A 22,077-nucleotide genomic window follows, 5' to 3' on the forward strand; every position below is an offset into this window, starting at 1 on the left:
GTGTCCCTCCTTACCTCTTGTAACAGTCTTTATTTTAAAGTCTGTTTTATCTGATATGACTATTGCTACTCCAGCTTTCTTTTGATTTCCATTTGCATGGAATGTCTTTTTCCATCCCCTCAATTTCAGTCTGTATGTGTCCCTAGGTCTGAAGTGGGTCTCTTGTACACAGCATATAGATGGGTCTTGTTTTTGTAACCATTCAGCCAGTCTGTGTCTTTTGGTTGGGGCATTTAGTCCATTTACATTCAAGGTTATTATCGATATGTGTGTTCCTATTACCATTTTCTTAGTTGTTTTGGGTTTGTTTTTGTGGGTCTTTTTCTTCTCTTGTGTTTCCCGGCTTAGAGAAGTTTCTTTAGCATTTCTTGTAAAGCTGGTTTGGTGGTGCTGAATTCTCTTAGTTTTTGCTTGTCTGAAAAGCTTTTTGACTCCTCCATCGAATATGAATGAGATCCTTGCTGGGTAGAGTAATCTTGGTTGTAGGTTTTTCTCTTTCATCACCTTAAGTGTATCCTGCCACTCCCTTCTGGCCTGCAGAGTTTCCACTGAAAAATCAGCTGATAACCTTATGGGGATTCCTTTGTATGGTATTTTTTGTCTTTCCCTTGCTGCTTTTAATATTTTTTCTTGGAATTTAATTTTTGTTATTTTGATTAATATGTGTCTTGGTGTGTTTTTCCTAGGGTTTATCCTGTATGGGACTCTGTGCTTCCTGGCCTTGGGTGACTATTTCCTTTCCCACGTTAGGGATGTTTTCAACTATAATGTCTTCAAATATTTTCTCAGATCCTTTCTTTTGCTCTTCTTCTTCTGGGACCCCTATAATTCGAATGTTGGCACATTTAATGTTGTCCCAGAGGTCTCTGAGATAGTCTTCAATTCTTTTCATTCTTTTTTCTTTATTCTGCTCCTCGGCAGTTATTTCCACCATTTTGTCTTCCAGCTCACTTATTTGTCTTCTGTTTCAGTTATTCTGTTATTGATTCTTTCTAGTGTATTTTTCATTTCAGTTATTGTGTTCTTCATATCTGTTTTTTTGTTCTTTAGTTCTTCTAGATCTTTGTTAAACGTTTCTTATATTTTCTCAATCCATGCCTCCAATCTGTTTCAGAGATTCTGGATCATCTTTACTATCATTACTCTGAATTCTTTTTCATGTAGATTGCCTATTTCCTCTTCATTTATTTGGTCTTGTAGGTTTTTACCCTGCTCCTTCATCTGTGACATATTTTTTTTGCCATCTCTCTCTTTTTTTTTTTTTAATGAGTGGGGCTGTGTTCCTGTCTTACTGGTTGTTTGGCCTGAGGTTTCCTACACTGGGGTTTGTAGGCTGTTGGGTAGGGCTGGGTCTTGGTGCTGAGATGAGGACCTCCATGAGACCTCACTCTGATGAATATTCCCTGGCGTCTGAGGTTCTCTGTTAGTCCGGTGATTCAGACTCGGAGCTCCCACCGCAGGAGCTCTGGTCCGACAAGGGGCTCGTGAACCAAGATCCCGCAAGGCATCTGAGGCAGCAGAAAAACCCAAAAAACAATAAAAAAATAGCAAAGTAAAAAATAAAATTAGACTAGGAAACTAACAGGTATGTTAGGAAGAATATAAAAATAAAAATATAGCCGAATCAACAACCGGAAGGTACATTAGTACCACAATAGTAAAAAAGAGGAGGAGGGAAAAGAAAAAAAAGGGGGTGGGGGGAGGCCTTGGCTGTGGAGGGCGGGGCCTAAGCAGGGGCAAGCTTTGGGTGGTGGGTGGGGTCAATGCTCAGGACCCACAGGGATGGAAAAGGCCCTGGGGGCTGTGGGCAGTGGGGCTTGAGCTCAAGGAACAAAGGGGCCCAGGCGCACCCCCCATCCCTGGTCTCAGAGGGCAGGGGACCTCACCTGGGAGCCCAGCAGGCTTCCTGGGCTCCAGTGGGCGGGGCAAACACCCTCCTCTCCTCTCCTGCTCCTTCGGTCTGGGAGGGCCCCTTCCACCTGCCTCTCCTGATCTGCGCGGCCTCCATCCTATGCCCCCAAGGACCTACGCAGCCTGGAGGGGGCTTTGGAGGGCAGGGGATCGGCCTGGGAGCTCACCCATTGTTTAAATTTTTAGTTTATTTTTCAAAAATATAAAATTATACATATTTAAGGTGTTCAATGTGATGTTTTGATATACGTATGCATTATGAAATGATTACCACAATGAAACTAAAAAAAGTGGCTTTTAATAGCATGTATGCCATTTACCTTCAAAGGTTGTAGTGTCTAAATGAAGCTCAGAGCAAGAAAAGGGAAGGAGAGTCTCCTAGTGGTTCAAGTTCTGTCTTCAGTCTGGGGGCAGGCAGGTCTCCAAAGAGTGGTATTCAGATTGAATCCGTTAAACCACAGCCTTCCATTGTGAATGTCTCATCCACCGAAGTCAAGCCAGAAATACTCTGTCGTGTAGCTGCAGTACTTTAAACCCAGTGCGTGCCACCCAGTGGCCTCAAAGCAATTCTGGCTCGTTGGTAGGAAGGGGCATTGCTCACACACCAGGACTCCACTTTTAACCCTGCGTGGATCAAGTGATTGATTTCGTCCTTTTGTTTTGGCACTGATAAGCTTTCTTAATGAAAAACTATTGAGGAGAAATCTAAACTCATATTACCTGCATCGCACTGTATAGTTTTCTGGGGAAGATATAAGAAATCTCAGTCTGAGTCCCTGGTCTCCAGAACTTTGTCATCTGACTCCATTTATCTACAGAGAGGTTGGCTTAATGTCTTTTTCTTTGTTCTGTTGTTAAGATATAAATGAGTAGTGGTGTGATCAAAAGATAATCTCTGTGGCTATCTAAAAAGATAGATCTGTAGCTAATTCATAATCTTGAATAATCTGTGATGACAAGATACAGAAACAAAAACGCCCTGAATAAAAAAATACCACTGTTAGGAGTCATTTCGTTTGAAGTCTTTAAAAATGTACTTCTAATTTCTTTAAATAATTTATTATGAAATATTTGAGACAGAGAGAACTACAGAAAGACTCATATAAGGAGCATCTGTGTACCCACCACCCAGCTAAAGAAAGGAAGCACGACAGCTGGAGTTGCAGCCTGCTGTGTACACCCCGCCCTGTTGTGCAGCTTCCCCTTCCTAGAAGCCACTGATCCTGAACTCCCTGTGCTCTGTATAGAGATGTAAAGAGTCCCAATCATGGGACCAAGTTTCCCCATTACTTACAGAATAAAGTTTTCATCTTTAGCTTGGTATTCAGAAGACTGTACGTTCTGGTTCAGATCTCCTCCGGTCCGCCTGCACCCCTCACCGTCTCTAGGTGCAGCCTGGGTGTGCCGGCACCCTGCCAGGTGCACCCTTACTGGCCTCAGATGCTGCTGCTTCCATTCCTTTGTTCCTCTCTTCATGAACACCCCTTCCTTCACCTTCTCTGCTGAAACCGCACCTAATGAATGCTACTACTGCCTGCAGTTGACAGTTCTTTAAAATAGACTGTATTTTCATAATATTTGCATTATGTCTCATCACAGTTATTGTATGCACGCCTGTCTCTTCCACTGCACTGTAGACTCTTTGAAGGACGCTGTACCTTATAAACAGTGTTTCAGATGTTGTAAGCAGTCAGTAAAAACTCAGGAGGATACTGATCATTGCTTTACTTTATGACCATTAACCTGCCCTGCGCTCAACTGCTTTATAGACATGTGCTGTTTATGGTCTCTGAGACTCCTAAGAGAAGTCTAGTAGTTGTTAAACATGGATGGGACTATTCATGACATCACGTATTTGTCAATTTTTTGACATTGTCATATTTTGTATGTTACAGTAGTACATGTTTTAAAATATCAAAGTAATGTCTCTCTTTATTTTATCTTTTAGATATTGCTGTATGGAGATTTGCCAAAAAACAAAGAAAATATAATATATTTGGCAAATCATCAAAGCACAGGTTTGTATTTCATTTGCATGAAACAGGTTTCTCTACGCACAGTAGGAAAGTAATTCAAAGTAATGTTCTGATATTTTTAAATGGATTTGTTGTTGTTGGTAAAACATGAATTTTCAATGCAGGTATTATATGTGACCTCGTATTTTTGTGATTTTAGTTTTTTGGAAAATCAGGAATGTGAAAGCTATGAATTTTCCTTTTCCCTCTGCGGGGTGTATATAAGCTATTTTCTTTCTTTTTTTTCTCTTTCTTTGAATATTCTTCCTTTTTAAGTTTTGTTCTTGGAAGTGGAATTTGTGGATCATACTGTATAAACATTTTATATTTTTGATTGTTAAGCTGCAGAAAGGTTGTACTGATTTGTGAGTACTCATTTCCTTAAACACAGTATTAATTACTAATGTCTGCAGTTCCTTTTGCTTCTTCAAATGTTTGGGTTTAATTATATCTTGCTCTTCTATCAGAGGAATCACAGAAGACTCTGCTCTCCAGTGTGGCGCAGTATATACGTTAAATTAGCTCAAGGTACTTAAAAAAAACACTTTTTATATTGAAATAATTGTAGATTCACAAGGATTTACAAAAATACTATGTAGAGTCCATTGACTCCACCAAGTTTGTCCCAATGACGGCATCTTATACAGTAACCAAACTAAGAAATTAACAGTGGTTAAGGTACTTTTCAGTTCTCCAAATAATTCAGTCCAAGAAACATCCCACTTCATATTTTTTCAAAGCTGTAACTGCTTTTGATACACATTTCCTAAATTCTATTTTTATTACTTTAAAAAATATGGTACCCAGAAGTTCAAAGCTAAAAACAAGCTGATGAATGATAACACCTGATTGAGAAATCACTAGTGCCTGTGGCTGTCCTTTATCTTCCTCCTGTCAGCTGTGTTTCTTCACGGTTACTTTTATTACTACGTATACCTTCTGGAAGGTAAAGAAAGGTAAAGAAGTTGAAGTGCATCTTTCTCAACTTGTCTTGTTACTGATTACGCTCAGTTTTCTAGGTCAAGAGCTGATGCTCTGAAGGGTGAATAGGAATTTGATGTATCTGTATTTCCCTGGCTTTATTGCCATGACTGCTAAGACTATTTGATTTAATTACATTTGACTTTAGCAAAGCAACCAGCCCTGTGGTCAGGGTCTACTTCTAACTCTGACCTATAAAGCAGCCTGACTTCCTCTTTATTTTGACTGTTTCTCCAGTCATATCGGGCTTTTTACTGCTAACACAGTCTTGCTATTCCTGTTCTGCTGCTGATGGCATACGTCTACCAGGGTTCCAATATCCAAATAAAAAGGATTTGTGGGTCTAGGGCAGGGAGTGGCTCATGATAGCCCAATTTCCTTTATATTGAGCCCCTGGTTAATTTCATTTAGAGTTTTCTTTCTGTTTAAAGAATTCTCTCTTAAAATTTCTTGTTCAGGTTCCATGCCAACTTTCCTTTTTCCAGGTTTCAATGGAAATAGTGTTCTGCTAACAGAGCTTTGGTACTAGCACGAACCTGTGGAATAAGTACTCCCTGAACATTCCTGGAGGTGGGAGTAGTAGCAATAAAAATAATAATACAAAAATTATAGCCACTGCTGTCATTTGTCTGCTTACTGTGTGTTGGCCTTTATATCCATTACTTCAGAGTGAGTACTTCTGGGAAAACATTTGGAAGGACACAGAGTTTTCACGATTCTGTGTTTGGACCTGGAAGGGTAAAATGGGAAGTGTGAGCTCCTTAGGCAGCCCACGGCTGACGTGAAAACGTTACCTGTCTCATCACAGAGAACCAGTCTGCATTCCCGTCCTCTCACCCGACCTCTGAGTGCCTGGACTTTTAGTACCGGCCCCATACCAGTCCATCGTTCGGGGTTAAGAAGGTTGCTTTTTGAATGCTTTAAAAAATCCATAATTTAGGAACATAACTAGATAGTGACTTTAAATTACTTTAGAATTATAGGCTTCAGTTAGAATGTGATAGAAGATACGTAGCCTTTTCCCAGAAAAATGGGCACATAAAACTTTGCGTAGAGTTTGAGGTTCCAGAGGCCCCTAAAGCTTATCCAGGGACATGGCTCGTTGGCCTGCTATGTCTAGGTACCCCTTTTAAAACCCTTTTGAGGTATTAAAAACCACAACCGAGTAATCTGAAAATGTCAGTAGCAGAAAGAACATGTCAAGGACTGCTGTTCAGCTGAGGCTTCCTTGCTCTCCCTCTGCGAGGCCTGCCAGAATACAAGAGTCTTTCCTTGGCCGGGCAGCCAAAGAATTGGCATTTGAATTCGTCCCTCTGGTCCCCTGTTTTCACTTGATGTGCCCTTGCTCTCTCTGCATTCTTAGTCTCTGTTAACTTATTTATCTCCAGAGTCAGCAAGGCTGCAGTGACCACTATTCCTTCCTCTCGGCCTTCTTTAGCTCTCTGCTTTGGACACTCTGTAACTTTTTAATCTCACAAAGGTTCCGTTTTCTTGGTTTAGGTGACATTTGTCTTGACTAACAACATGTATGGTGAGGTCTGGGCTGTGGAGTCAGACCCCAATTCATAAGCTATTCTGCAATAGGCTGTGTGACTGTGGGCAAATGACTTAGCCTCTCTGAGCCTTATTGGTCAGGTGTGAGTCATGTCTACTGGTCAAGGCTTTTAGGCAGTTTCCATAGGCTAGCTCGTAATCTCACAGAGAGCCCGGCTCACACGGGCAGCGAACAGTAGGGGTGATGATGCTGACAGCTAATCCCGAGGGCACGCCGGATCCGTGTTAGGCGAGTGCTCGCATGCAGGATCTCCTTCAGACCGCGCTATGCCCTTATGAGTTGGGAGCTGTTGTTACCTGATAACACAGATGAAAAAGCTGTCATCTTCTCTTGCTGCCTCTCCTCACTGCCCTCCCCTCCTCTCTTCCCAGTTAATGGGAACAACGGCTTGGGCTGGATCACCATAGAAGAATTCTTACACAGCTGCATTTCTTGATCTCATGCCAGAACACAAAATGTGTGAATAGTTATTATAAAGGTAATACATTAGCATCTCAGCTGTCAGTAACTCAGCTGTAGTCTAGTGTCTCCTATCTGAAACCTAGTTGAGAATTTAAAAAAGTAAAAAAGATAATTGAGTAGCAAAAATTGATGGCACAAAGCTTGTGTCTTTTGACTACTAAATTAGTTCTTAAAATTTTTCCACTAAATATTTCAGAAATCTAAGGGTATAGCCAGGACAGTTCATTACAACATGACATACTTTGTAAATTTTACACTTTCTCTTAAAAGTTATTGGAAGATGTATCCTAGCCTACCATATAACCATGTGTGTTTTAATATAAAAATGAATTTTCAAATTCTTCCACATTTTAAAAAATGATTGTTTCAGGAAAAGATACCAAATCTTGTTTTTAGCCTTGTATCCCAAATATGTTCCAGAATATACTGTAGCCTGGAAACCATACGCTAAGTTCTCAGAATTTATTCTGAGTCTGTTTACTTTTACATTAGGTATATTTATAACATTAGCTTGATTATTTAGTTTCCAAGACATGGTTAGAAAGAAATGTGTTTATCAGTGACTGTTTAATTGATCTGAATTACAGGGAAGGGGATAGGGAGAGGGCTTCTATAGGGAGGTACATATTTTAGAGAAAAGTGATAATTGATAGTTCCATAGAGTAGGCGTCGCCAACTGATAGACACCACTGCTGGGGATCATTTACTACAGGGGAAAATCTTTGCATCACTCTATTTAAAGCAGCCATAATAGCAATTATAGATGTAATCATTGTGCCTCTTAAATCATCAAGAAAGTTAATTATGAATGATAAAGATTAAAAAGAAAGATTTATAATAATTGATAAAACATTTTTGCAAAAGGATAATTTTTAATGTTTAACTTGGCTAATATACTTCTTTAGGATATTCTGTCCAGTATGGTGCATTGCCTAAAGAATATCAAACAGCTAAGAGTTAATCTTCCTGAAATCCTGTGGAAAACTGTCCCTTTTGGTTGAAATTTTATTGTTACTCCGTTATTTTCTTGGTTTTTATTTCCTACCAGGTTTTTATTTAAAAAAAAAAAAATTTCCTCTCGAATTTGCTCCTTTTGTTTTCATTTCCCTGGCCCTGAATACACTTGTGATCCGATGACTGAATCCTTTCACAGCTTCTTATTAATTTTTTTTTCAAGTATCCCATCTTCCAGTTCATCTGAGATACGAGAAAAGTCTCCCTCACATTTCATTTTTATCATTTTCATTCTTATGAAGAAATAGGGTAGTTGGCAGCCATTTATTTTCAAATCCAGATCTCTCTGGTCCTCCAGACCCTTTACCATTTGCTGGCTTAACTTCATTTTATTTCCTCTTGATCTCTTTAAATCATCTCTTCTGTTTGCCATTTTCTGTACAGTTTGCTGGTCTCCGGTCCTTTGCTTTGGCAGGAAGGCTAGTCCCAAGGAAGGGCTACTTCTGTTCAGAATTTGCTCTGCTCGAAAGATCAATTAACAACCTGTTTCTTCTTATAGGTTTTTTGAGTTTTTTGTTGGCACCTCACTCGTGCCTTCTTATTTTTGTGTTTTTTTGAACTTTTAGTCATAACATATCTATGGAATTAGAGTTATTAGCAGCCTGGCTACGTGTCCTTTGATTATGTAAAGAACACATATGTGCCCAGCATAGTTGTAAGCTTTGAGAGATCTTTGTTTTGAATTCCATTATAACCTATTATTGTGTCCTGAAAGTCATTGGTCAAGATAAAATGTCCTTGCCTCTTGTTGAACATATTGGTATATACAGAATATTTACTTCCACGTGACAGCTTCATTTAGCCATTTTTTTGCTTATAATTTCATGTTTTCTAGACGTCAAGAATGAGAGAAGCCTGTTTTATTTTGTTCATGCTGCTTTTGGATTACTCTGATGGTTTGTGACTTTTGCATTTTATCCGTGAGACGAGAAGCTTTTCAAGAACCGTAAAAACAAAAACCAACAAAAAACAAATCTAAAAAACTCCACAGAATTTATATTTTGCAAATGTCTGAGGTTGTTTTAAAGTAATTTAACAATTCTAACCCTAATATTTTTCAAAGCATATCCTCATACAGTCTTGTGAAGAGGCATTTTGTGTTTCTGTGAAGGGGATGCTGGAGTTCACCCGGGGCCGCTTATGCACTAATTGATTCTGTCTTTGCAGTTGACTGGATCGTTGCTGATATTTTGGCCATCAGGCAGAACGCTCTCGGACACGTGCGCTATGTGCTGAAAGATGGGCTCAAATGGCTTCCACTGTATGGGTGTTATTTTTCTCAGGTAACTTTCCCATGCTTCTTTCTTTATATATATGTAGCTTATGAAAATTTTAGATTTTAAAATTTTACATACATTTAATATGAATGTATGAGTTTTTTTGGTTTATTTTTATGGGTTTAATAGTTTATTCTAAATTAACATGATTTTGTCTGACATTTTTAATGTTAAATAGAAAAAATGCAAATGTACAAAAACCAAATAAATAGAAAAATTTAAAGACCTAGAAATTGATGGACACTTACCTTAAGAAACTAAAAAGTAATTATCTGTAGGATATAAAAAAATAGTGAGCTATATATATAAAGTGCCTAGCATGAGTGTCAGGTACATAATAAATATTCAATATATGTTATTTTATGCAAATCCTTTAAAATTACATAATAACCATCAGGTCATGGAACTATATAACAGGCTCTTTGATATTCAGAAGGGGATTACTAGCATTTTTCTATGCCTTTTCTGAATATATTATTTGATATGTAATTTTCTAAATATTAAGAATGAAATTTGTATGGAAGACAGACTTGTTAATAAGACTTTAATAATCGATTAAAGAAGAAAAGCTAAAGTTATGGTGATCTCTGAAAATATATAAATCTGAAAGTCATCCGCTGGACACAAGACAGTGGTACCACCGATCCGTGCTGCCCCAAGTCCCATGATCAGTGACCCTGTGGTGTTGGAGTTTAGTGTACTTACTGCCCGTCTCCTTTCCTCTTTTCCTGAGTCTTTTAAAGGGAAATAAAATTCATATATATTTTGACGAAAAGTATTTTAAACTACTGGGTGCCTGTATAAACAGGAATAGATTAATAAGTAGTGGACTTTATGCCACGAAGTAAAATTTTCTTTTAAAAGGATTTTTTTTACAGTTTGTATGAAACAGAAATAATGCTATTCAAAAATAGTTATTTACAAGCAAAATATGAGGAAACAGACTCTCCAGTTTTATATTTCTTATAATTATTGTATTTATAAAATATTAAGTATTTTATATGTGTAGAAAAATGCATATTAATATATAGACATTCAGAAAACTAAATATTTCCAAACTGCCAGCTTGTGAGCGTTATAAGGTGCAGATTAACTGTAGCATTCAGAACAGAGATCTCTTTGCTCCCTCATCCCAACCAAAAGCAGGTGTTTGGGGAACCTTACTGTTGGGTTAAACTAAAAAATAAATAAATAAAAAGGGCAATAGCGAGCTTTTGCTCATTTAAGCCCTGTGAGTAGAACTAGAGATATGTATGACAGCTGTGATTGACCTCCACACTCTTTCCTCCACTCTGCTTTCGTTTCTGGCTATCTTTATTATAACACTTATCAATTCTCTTTATATTACACACGTATACATATTTTGCTTCCTCACTAATCAGGGAGTTCCTAAGGAAAGATACCTGGTCTTCACTTCCGTAGCTTCCATATACCTGGGAAAGAACTCAGATGTTTTTTAATTAAAATAGACTTTAAGGGACTTCCCTGGTGGCGCAGTGGTTGGGAATCCGCCTGCCAGTGCAGGGGACATGGGTTTGATCTCTGGTCTGGGAAGATCCCACATGCCGCGGAGCAACTAAGCCTGTGCGCCACAACTACTGAGCCCACGAGCCACAACTACTGAAGCCTGTGTGCCTAGAGCCTGTGCTCCGCAACAAGAGAAGGCACTGCAATGAGAAGCCCGCGCACCGCAGCGAAGAGTAGCCCCCACTCGCCGCAACTAGAGAAAGCCTGCGTGCAGCAATGAAGACCCAACACAGCCAAAAATAAATAAATATATATATATATTAAAAAAAGAACAAAAGATGCTCCTAGTTCTCTAAAAAAAAAAAAAACTTCAATAAGCAAATTAAATGTCTGGGAAGAAATAGTATGTGAAGAATAGACGTCATGGCATTGAAAGCTTGGGAAAGTTTCACACTGCAATATATGCATTCTTTGGCTTTAATTCTAAAGAGTTAGTGAAGAATGAATTTATTCTCATCAGTCCTCTTAGTTTGGGTAAATAGTGACATACATTCTGTAGAGCATTTTGAGTTCCTTCTCCGTACTCGGGCAAGCCAGTTCATACGTGGAAGGAACCATGACCAGAATCTAAGACCACCCTTCCTCTCCTCTTTATCCTATCCCCTCCTTGCTTCTCTTTATTTCCTTTTACTCATATTCTTGATTAAGACAAAATCAAATTCATCCAGTCAGTTAATTTTACAGATGCGTTCAAATTAGTAGAAAGGAGTACAAAAAAATAGCTGACCTGATGCAAAGTTTCAGTGAAGTGCACTTATGAGGTTTAATTAAGGCTACCTTAATTTTTATGAAGGTGCCTGTATTAGCCTGCTAGGGCTCTCATAATAAAGTATCACACTGTGTGGCTTAAACAACAGAAATTTATTTGCTCACAGTTCTGGAGGCTGGAAGTCCAAGATCAAGTCCTGGTGTCAGCGGGGTTGGTTTCTCTTGAGGTCTCTTTCTTTGGCTTGTAGACAGCTGCCTTCTCCCTGTGTCTCTCCTTTGCATGCACTTGTCTGTGTCCTAATCTCTCCTTATAAGGCTCCATTCCTGTTGGATCAGGGCCCACTCTCATGACCTCATTTATTTTCCTAAAAGCCCCATCTCCAAATACAGTCACATTGGGGGTTAGGGCTTCAACATAAGAATCTCACGGGGGAGAACAGAATTCGGTCAATGACAGTACGACATAAATATGTAGCAGGGTCAGTTTCTAAAATTTCGAAGATAGTATTTGTTGAAAGGAGAATTTTTAGTTATTCCATAATAAGTCATTGGAGAAATTGAGAGCTAAGATCCATCTGATTGAATTTTTGATTTTAAAAAAATGTATTTTTAAGAAAGAAAGCATTTTTAACCGCCAACAGAACTAAATATTCATGTGTTTTCCAGTAAAATGTCGCACACAGTTTTATTTGAATTGTATTAAAAATGTAGGAGAATTTTCAGCTAGTGTTCTCTAGATGCTAACATATGAATGTATTAAATATAATTTAATTCCTAAAATGTAATTTTATTCTTCACTCTTTGGGAATAAAGTTAACCCTTTTGATGACTGGCCATTGGATATTTTAATAGTAAATACTTTTTTCCCCTCTTTTTTTTTCTTTTTTTTCTTTTTTTATGTGGCAGCATGGAGGGATCTATGTAAAGAGAAGTGCCAAATTCAATGAAAAGGAAATGAGAAAAAAGCTGCAGAGCTACATCAATGCAGGAACTCCAGTAAGATTATGCTCATTTTCATTATTTTTCTTATCAACTCTCATTTTTTAATTTAAACATTAAATTAGCATTTAAGAATTGTTTTGAAAATATAGTATCCCGTGTGTAATAAATAATTCAGAGTTTTCGAGGCAACAAAAACCCTCTAAATATAGGTAAGCAGTTATTTTTGGCCACCAGAAAGATTGCGCCAGGCGATTGGATCCTTTGCTGGTAGTTGTCAATATTGACCTTAAAGAGGAGTAACAAGAACATTTGCTGTCTTCAGTCTATAAATAGAAAACAGAACTGCGCTTGTAACCTTAGCTTCAGCCACTTCAGAGCTCCTCCAACTCCGCTTCTTCAGTCACATGGAGTTTTAGAACAGCTGTTTTCTGTCGGTATAAATTTGGATTTCTTGTATCTGTTGAGTTATTTGAAAAGTCAGGAAAAGTATGAATATCTACAAATGAAGAATCATTGAGTGTAAATGTTACTTATAAAACCTTGCTCCGCCCAGAAGGAATCTCAATATTCTCTTTGAAGAATGCCGATTGCTGCCCTATGGCTCTTCCCCGGCGCTCTCCGAGGACAGAGCACCGTGACTGCAGTGACCTCCTGAGCTTTACTCCCCAGTGCATGGCATGCTTGTCTGTCCTGGTGCTCAGGGGCTTAGCTCCCAGTTACCAGTTCTTTTCTTCTTTCTTCTTTCCTTCCCTCTCTCCACCTTCCACGTCTTCTCTTCTTGCTCATGGTGCCTTCTTTCCTTGTGTGCTTGGTGATCTTTGTCTGCTCATGATTGTACCTGGAAAATTATTTGCAGAAATCAGCGCAAGCGTAAGATGAAAGTGCCTTCCCCCAGAGAACGGTGGCATTTGTTTTAGCTGGGCCCCTCGAGGCTCCTCTCGCCCGGGCCTGCCCAGACCAAATGCTGAGCTTGAGGCTGACTGGACCACCCAGGCGACGCAACCAAGGTGGCAAGTGCACGTGAGGCCTGGATTGCCTGCTTTACTTTTGTACCAGGAGTGAAGCCTGTGGCGCTCCCTCCACTTCTGGTTCACTCTCACTGTTTCCAACAGGAGGTCTGTGGCCTTCGATTTCGGTTCCCCTCACCTTTTGAATCTCTTAGAACGAAAGTTCTTTCCTGGGCTTACTTCTGCTTTACTGTGTTTGCTTTAATCTTGGTCTTACCATCTTGTCAGCTCTTGGATACTTTTAAGATGATGTTATATCCAGCTTTTTAAGTTGTTTTCAGTAGGAAAGTCAGTTCAAATAACCTAATCTTGGGCTACCGGAGAACTTTTCTGTTTTTCAAGGGCAAGAGTCTAGTGTTTTGATGTTCATGCAGTGATGCTGAGTGGCAGGCTCGTGAGGCAGTGCTGTGAGCCGCTGTCACTTCAGGTCACTACAGGTCTGAGGCCGGTTTTTTAGAACCTGGATGAATCGTCTTTTTTTTTTTTTTTTTTTTTTTTGCGGTACGCGGGCCTCTCACTCTTGTGGCCTCTCCCGTTGCGGAGCACAGGCTCCGGACGCGCAGGCTCAGCGGCCATGGCTCACGGGCTCAGCCGCTCCGCGGTATGTGGGATCTTCCCGGACCGGGGCACGAACCCGTGTCCCCTGCATCGGCAGGCGGACTCTCAACCACTGCGCCACCAGGGAAGCCCTTCATTTTTTAATATTAAAGGCTATGAAACAGATACATAATCTCAGACTCTTCATTATGCTCTTTTGTTTCTGAAAGTTAATCACATAATTGACAGGGTGGAATATATCAAGTCAACTTCCATATGGCTTAATTTTCCTCACAGAAATCTACGGTTAATCATTAAATCAGCTCTTATTATTCACTACTAGTATTATTTGAGAGACTGCAGAATTTTGTTTCCAAAAATATGTCTGAATTATCAATTACTAAGAAATACATCTTCTCAATAAATATTGCTGAGACAATATTTTTATAAGGTACTTATCAGTTGGGGGTGCAAATGAAACATTTATGATAAAAATAACTACTTCATCTATAGAAGTCACTTAGTCAGCATTGGAGCCATGCAGTTTACAGCACAAGTATGGAATCTTGTGCTTTGTTTCTTCCCAGATTTAACTCAAGTTCCTTTTCAAATGTGAGGCAACCTAGTGCATGAGAGTATTGGCTTTGACATCAGATTTGAGTTTAAATTCCAGATCTGCCATTTAAACTTTGTTACTTTGTGCATCACTTAACTTCTCTAAGCTTTAGTTTCCTTATATGGTAAATTTGTTAATAATTACTTGATTTGGTAGATAGGATTAAATAACATGTTTGAAAATTATGCTTATTGTATTTTCCTATTGCTGCTGTAACAAAGTACCACAAACTTACCAGCTTAAAATAACACAAATATTGGATATAACAGCAAAAGCACAGGTAACAAAAACAAAGATAAACAAATGGGACTACATCAAGCTAAAAAGTTTCTGCACAGCAAAGGAAATAACAAAATGAAAAAGCAGCCTACGGAATGGGAGAGAATACTTGCAAACCACATATCCTATCCAATAAGGTGTTAATTTCCAAAATATTTGAGGAACTCATGCAACTCACTAGCAAAAAAACAAATAACTCAATTGAAAATGGGCAAGGGACTTGAAAAGACATTTCTCCAAAGAAGACATACAAATAGCCAACAGGTGCATGAAAGGTGCTCAGCATTGCTTATCATCAGGAAAATGCCAGTCACAACCACAGTGAGAGATCACCTCACACCTGTTAGGATGGCTCTTATCACAAAGTCAGAAGATGAAAGTGTTTGTAAGGATATAGAAAAGTTAGCCGATGTTGGTGGGAATATAAGAATTCCATAGTGGTACAGCCATTATGGAAAACAGAATGGAGGTACCTCAAAAGATTTAAAAAAAGAACTACCGTATGATCGAGCAATTCCACTCCCGGGTATATATCCAAAAAAATAAAATTACTATCTTGAGGAGACATCTGCATTCCCATGTTCATTCACAGCAGCCAAGATATGGAAACAACCTAAGTATGCGTTGACAGATGAATAGATAAAGAAAATGTGGTGTACACAGACACACACAAAATGGAATTTTTTCAGCCTTAAAAAAGAAGGAAATCCTGTTCTTTGCAACAACATGGATGAACCTCAAGGGCATTATGCTAAGTGAAATACGCTTGACACAGAAAGACAAACACTGCATGGTCTCACTTATATGTGGAATCTAAAAAGGCTGAACTCATAGAACCAGAGGGTAGAGTGGTAGTTCCCAGGGCTGGGAGTTGGGGGAAATGGGGAGATTCAGTTACAAGATGAATAAATTCTGGAGATGTAGTGTACAGTATGGTGACTATACTTAATAATAACATATTACGTACTTGAAATTTGCTGAAAGAGTAGATTTTAAGTGTTCTACCATTAAAAAAATACGGTAACTCTGTGGTGTACATGTATAGTAAGGCATCGCGTTGTACCTTAAATATATACAGTTTTTATTTGTCAATCATACCTCAATAAAGCCAGAAAACAAAATAATACTAATTTATTATCTAAATCATTCTGGAGGCCAGCAGTTCAAAATGGGTCTCACTGGACTAAAGTCAAGGTGGCAGTGCACTGAGGTCCTTAGGGAGATTCCGAGGGAGAATCCATTCTCTTGCCTTTTCTAGTTTCTGGAGGTTGCCTGCCCTCCTAGCTCACGACTTCTTTCTGTCTGCAAGGCCAGCAGTGGCCGGTCTGTCTCCTTCGTGCTGGCCGTGTCTGTGGTTCTGACTCTTCTGCCTCCCTCTTTCCTGTCCTTGTGATCACGTGATCGCATTGGGCCACCCCCACCCCCACCCCCAGCATTCTACGATCAGCCCTTACCCTGAGGTCCAGTGGCTGGTAGTCTTAAATCCCCCTTTGCCGTAACCTGCCCTATTCACAGGTTCCGAGCATTAGGAGCTGGACGTTTGGGGGAGGGGCCGTCATTCTGCCTGCCACGCCCGTGTGCATCTGTGTGATTTTATCACTGTTTTCTGATCATACATAGGGCACTTGCATAATTAAATAATATACTCTTTGAGGAAAGAGATAGATACTTTGTATCTTCCACATTTTTGTATTCTTTCCTCTGTAAATGTGCAATGGAATTTTTAATGGGTTGAATGTTTCTGATTATAAATGTAGAAAACTTTGTAAAGAAGTTATACTGTGCTAGATTGGTTTAATTTGGGAGACAGAAGGCAGAGAGGAACCATCTTATTTATATTCTGTGCATCTCAGTATGAAATAGCTTTTTATTTAAAGAGAAAGCAAGTAATTAAAAGATGTCTAGCTAATCAAAACTTATTACGTTCTGAGATATTATTTCTGTATAAATGCGCCTGCTTTGGAACTCTTCAGTAAACTAGGAGAATTTTTAAAAACAAGCGGGGGAGGAAACAATATGTTTGAAGAGCTGCCACACAGGGCTTGATATTCTCACATATTTCCTTTAATCCTCACAGCAACCCCGAGTCTTCATTTGGGAGTGAGAAACTGAGGTTCACTTAACAAGTAAATTAACTTTTTGTAAGCATGGAGAAAAGGCTGTTTTTAGTAGAAAATCATCAGTTCAATAGTTGGTTACAATTTGAATGTATTTTAAACTCTTAAATAGCTCTTTTCTTTTCGAATAGACTGTTAACGTGAAATAACCTGCTAATTTTCAGGTAGGGGCCAAAGTGCGTGTGTTTAAAGTGGTATGTCACATCTTGAATATAGATTTTTCTGATGTGGAAGGTCATCACTAAAGAAAAACAGACTCTCTGGTTCCTTCCAAATGAGAATTAGCAGAATAAAAGAGTTATATGAACAGTAGCAAAAATCTTGTGCATAATTTGATTGGTTTGTGACAGTTTGTCAGTTTTTTCCTGTCCTCCTCGTTGCTTCTCTGTCCTTGAGCAGGGATTTCACTTATATGTTCCTTAATTGAGAAGCAGGTCCAGAAATGTCAGCCCCTGTGGCCATTCTTCTCTTGCCCTAGTGCTCTACTTTTAATCCCTCCACTTCCTCTGCTGCCACCTTCTCTATTTCCAGGGGAACTGAAGAAGGGAGCAGCCTTTTGGTCAGCAGTTTGAAAGCCGTAGCAAGGAAGCTATCAGATGAGAGCACCTCTGTTGTCCTGGGCTCTCATTCCTGAGAGAAGCAGAGCTGCTTTGTCTCATGGCCTTTGGAGGGAGTTATTGAGAAGGCAACACACCAAGCTGGTGGCAGGGAAGGCAGGTCCCCTCGGTCAGGGTGATTAGCTACTCATGTCACGTTGTTCTTCTTCCCACCAGATGCACCATCGCAGATTTCTAAAGCAGGTCTGTTTTCACTGTAACAGCAAATTGCAATGTTATTTTGCACCAGGCACCGTACTGAGTAGATTATATGACTTACCACCCTTTTTTTTTTTTTTTTTTAAGAAGCAATATGAGTTTAATTACTCTGGAAACAATCACCCCCCAAATGATGCCTGAACCTGAAAGGTACATAAAAATGACCAAAAATATCTTAAAATAATAGAGCTGAGAGTTAATTGTCGTTTTTCCCTCAGAGCAAGTGTGTGTTCAGCTGGACAGTAAATTACAAACCATGTTAAACAAGGCTGATGATAAATCTGGTTGCATTTGTTATGACTCCCGGGCAAGTGACCTTGCGGGAGCGGGGCGTTCTTCCTCCCAGCTGTGTGGTCAGTCGGCCCAGGACGGGGCAGCCCTGGAGGCAGCAGGTGGAGACCAGGCCCTGCCTGTCTGGCCACTGCTCGTCCTGCTGACCCTCTGTGACTGAAGTGGACACAGCACCCTGGCCCTTGTTGACATCACTGATGCACACCCACTGCCCGTCGACCAACTCCTTCCACAGGGTCACCCTATTGTCTCCCCTTGAGGCGGCCAGGATGTTGGCTGTGATGGGCTGGCTCCCATGCCGTACAACATCACTGAACTTGTGCAGCAGTTTGGGGGACCACGCACTGCCCGAGGCACCATCACAGGCCCAGATGAACACTGGACCATCCTGGGAGCAGCTGGCAATGGTGCTGGTGGGCAGGCCGATGGAGGGGGCCCAGGCCACATCTCAAACCCAGTCACTGTGCGCTTCCAACTTCTGCCCTTCCTTGCACTGCCGCCCTCCTCCCCCGTGCACGGTTTGGTGAGGTTGTCACAGCCACAGCCACAGCGAATGCAAGCGTCTTGATGTAGCTGGGCTTCTGCCCAGATGGCTGGTCTGTGAGGCTTCCAGGTCCGACAGCAGGGGCCCAGGTGACGGCATTGCAGCCAATAGCGTGAGCACTGTTGGTCTTCTTCACTTCCCACCGGCCCAACCTGGTGTAAGTCAGCAGAGAAATGGCCCCATCCGAGCTCCCACAGGCTAGGATCGGGCCGTAGTCATGGGCGGGGGGGGCCCAGCACACAGAGTTTACTGAGGAGTCGTGTCCCGTGAGCTCACGCGTCTTCTCCCAGGTGCCATTTTCCTCTTTCCGGTCGTAGGAGCAGGATGCCAGGACATTGCCATGCATGGGGTGGGCCCAGGCCACTCGCCACACAGGACCCTCATGACGCCTGAGGTCGGCGACGAGGATCTTTCCTCCGCTGAGCACGTCGAAGGTCTTGACGGGCCTGTCGTCAGATGAGCAGGCTGCTCGGCGGGTGCCGCGGTGGTCCGCCTGGGCATCTCGCTGCAGAGGGAGGGCTGCTCGGGAAGCCTGCGGGAATCACGTCCTCATGGGGCGTGTCCGCAGTGGTAATGACTGACGCCACGGTCACGGCAGCTCCAGGCCTTGGACATGGCAGGTCCCGGCGGCGCGTCGACTTACCACCTTCTGTCGTTGTAACATCCCAGTGAGGCGTAGGTGCCACTGTCGCTTCATTTTATAGATGAGGAAACTTAGGTGCAGAGAGGAGGAGGTCATCCAGGGCCACGGGGCCTGTGAGGGGAGAGTCGGGATTGAAGTCAGTTATTCATACTGCTGTGTGCTTTCTCTAGTGACAGTCTTTGTAAATACAATTTCCTATAGAAGACCACCTACTCTATGGCGTAATGGCCATAAAATAGCCTTATTTGTTGTTTAGCCAGTGACCTTAATAATTTAATAATAATTCATTGTGTGACTGTCATATTTTACTTTTTTAATGTAACTTTTATTCTGTGTAATGATTAGTTTCTTTTACAGTTTGGAACCCATTCGCTGACTTGTGGAAGATAGTAATGGGCTTTGGCCTGTTTATTTGTTTGTTGAGCTGTAATTCACATACTGTGAAATTCACCATCCTAAAGCATGTCATTCAGTGGTTTTCCACGTATTGGCCAAGTTGTGCAGCCGTCACCACTATGTAATTCCAGAACGTCTTCATCACCCCAAGGAGCCTGTGCCTCTTAGCAGTCACTCCCTGCTTGCTCCTCTTCCCATCCTGCGCCTAGAAAATCTGTACAACTTGTGTGGTCTAATTTTGCTTCATGCCGTTCTTCCACTTCCACACTGAGTTACATTGGCTTTTCCTTAGTCCTGCAGCGCCCCGGCTCTTCCCCACCTGCGAGTCTGCACGCAGTGCGTCTTCTGTCTGGTGGCTGCCTCTCTCTCTTCTACTGAAGTACTGTTGGTGAGGTGTGATTGATGTGCAGTAGGCTGCAGACGGTTACTGTGTAGAATTTGATGAGTTTGGGTGTCTGTATACAAACCATTGCCACAATCGAGATACTGCCCATATCCACAAGCTCCAAAAGTGTCCTTGTGCCTCTTTGTGCCTGTTCCGTCTCAAGGCAGTCACTGAGCTGCTTTCTGTCACTATGGATTAGTTTGTACTTTTTAGAATTTTATATAAATGGAATCATACAGTTTGTACTCTTTGTTTGGGAGTGAGTTTGGCTTCTTCCACTTAGCATCATCATTTTGAGACTCCTCCAGTCATTGTATGTATCAATAGCTTGTTTCTCTTTACCGCTGCTGAGCAGCCTTGAATAGAACCGGTGAGGGTGGGCGTCCTTGCCTTGTTCCTTGTCTGCTGGGGAAAGCACCTGTTCTTTTATCATTCTTTAGGCCTTAGACCCATCATCCATTCTAGTTTCCCTCGTGTCATTTTCTTTCATATCACCTTGTTCTTTTTCTTCGTAGTCACATAGTGTGTAATTATATATTTGTATTTGTTTAGTGTACTTTTTTCTCACTTGTCTCCAAAGACCATATTGTTTTGTTACTCTGTATATAGCACCTGGCACATAATAGGTGTACAAGAAATATTTCTTGAATGAACCCTGCATGAATAGTTCTTTCTTACTTTCTTGCTAACCGTCAGTGTTTTTTAAGTAAAACATCTGAGAGACAGAAAATAATACCACATGAGTTATTAACCATTCCAATCATGAATTGTTTTATTTATAAATGCTTGAGTGAAAAGCTAATAACCTTCAGTAATTGCTTTCATGGCTTTGAATACAAACTTTACTAATTTAAAATGTTTTCTCATGAGAATGAATTTGTGGTTTTGGGAACTAATTTTAGTATTTTTCTTCTGGCTTTTCCTTCTGGCTCCTGGAACATAATAAGGAATTCTTAATTAAAAAATTTTTTTTACCCAGTTTTCTACATTTTTTGACCACTCTGAAAAGATAACCAAACACAACCTATTAATTTCTAAGTTAGGCAAAGATAGTAGCTTCTAAAAATTATATATGCAGATGGATAAAAAGCTTCTGCATTTGCATGGAAGTTGAAAACACAAAATTGCAGAGCCACCATTATACCAGCTTTTCAGGTTAAACTTTGGAAGAGAATGATCATATGTTTATCTAATGAAAAAATTCAGATTTTCACATAGGTTCATTTATATCTATGTGAAAATCATAGATCATTCAGATAAAAGAATATTTCTGTGCTGGACATCTAGGTAGATGGTCTTACCTGGGATCTGGTAAGGGTGGATAAAATGAGCATACTTTTCTCTCATGAGCTCCTTAAGTTTAGACTAATTGATTACTTAGTAAACATCCAGCTTGATTTATAACTCATTTATAATTGCATTGTTTTAATTTATGAGGCCACTTGTAAATTGAGTCATTTAAAATGCATTAAGGGAGTCTTATAAAATAAGAATACTGTGTGAATCTTTTGAAATACGAACATCTATTACCTTTTATATTGTGGAAATTTATATAGTTATGTATATAACTATATATCTCATCCCTCAAATGAGATGTACTTAGGGACCCTGATGTCTAAAATTTACACGTTTTCTTTTTATTTATTTGTTCATTTTATTTATTTATTTTGGCTGCTCTGGGTCTTCGTTGCCACGTGTGGGCTTTTCTCTAGTTGCGGCGAGCAGGGGCTACTCTTCGTTGCGGTGTGCAAGCTTCTCATCGCAGTGGCTTCTCTTGTTGCAGAGCACGGGCTCTAGGCGCATGGGCTTCAGTAGTTGTGGCGCACGGGCTCAGTAGTTGTTGCTCGTGGGCTCTAGAGCGCAGGCTTAGTAGTTGTGGCGCACGGGCTTAGTTGCTCCGCGGCATGTGGGATCTTCCTGGACCAGGGCTTGAACCCATGTCCCGTGCATTGGCAGGCAGATTCTTAACCACTGTGCCACCAGGGAAGCCCTAAAATGTACACCTTTTCAAAAGTCATTTTGCAGAATCTTAGGGGGAAAAAAACCTCTTTCATT

General features: G+C 40.5%; 1 protein-coding gene and 1 pseudogene across 3 annotated transcripts in view; one reads left to right on the forward strand and one right to left on the reverse strand.

Moving 5' to 3' along the window:
- The window catches only part of AGPAT5 (1-acylglycerol-3-phosphate O-acyltransferase 5), a 57,644-nt gene that overhangs the window by 13,921 nt on the left and 21,646 nt on the right, over window positions 1–22,077 (forward strand). For all 3 annotated transcript variants that reach the window (XM_029226591.1, XM_029226592.1, XM_029226590.1), the window contains exons 2-4: window positions 3,860–3,929; window positions 9,106–9,221; window positions 12,357–12,446. In XM_029226591.1, the coding sequence (XP_029082424.1) occupies window positions 3,860–3,929; window positions 9,106–9,221; window positions 12,357–12,446 (276 nt within the window). The remainder of the gene's footprint in view (window positions 1–3,859; window positions 3,930–9,105; window positions 9,222–12,356; window positions 12,447–22,077) is intronic.
- On the reverse strand, window positions 17,959–20,455 carry LOC114897664 (annotated as a pseudogene).

The sequence above is a fragment of the Monodon monoceros genome, unplaced genomic scaffold, assembly GCF_005190385.1.
Source record: "Monodon monoceros isolate NGI ecotype Baffin Bay Population unplaced genomic scaffold, NGI_Narwhal_1 Super_Scaffold_17, whole genome shotgun sequence".
NCBI lineage: Eukaryota > Metazoa > Chordata > Mammalia > Artiodactyla > Monodontidae > Monodon > Monodon monoceros.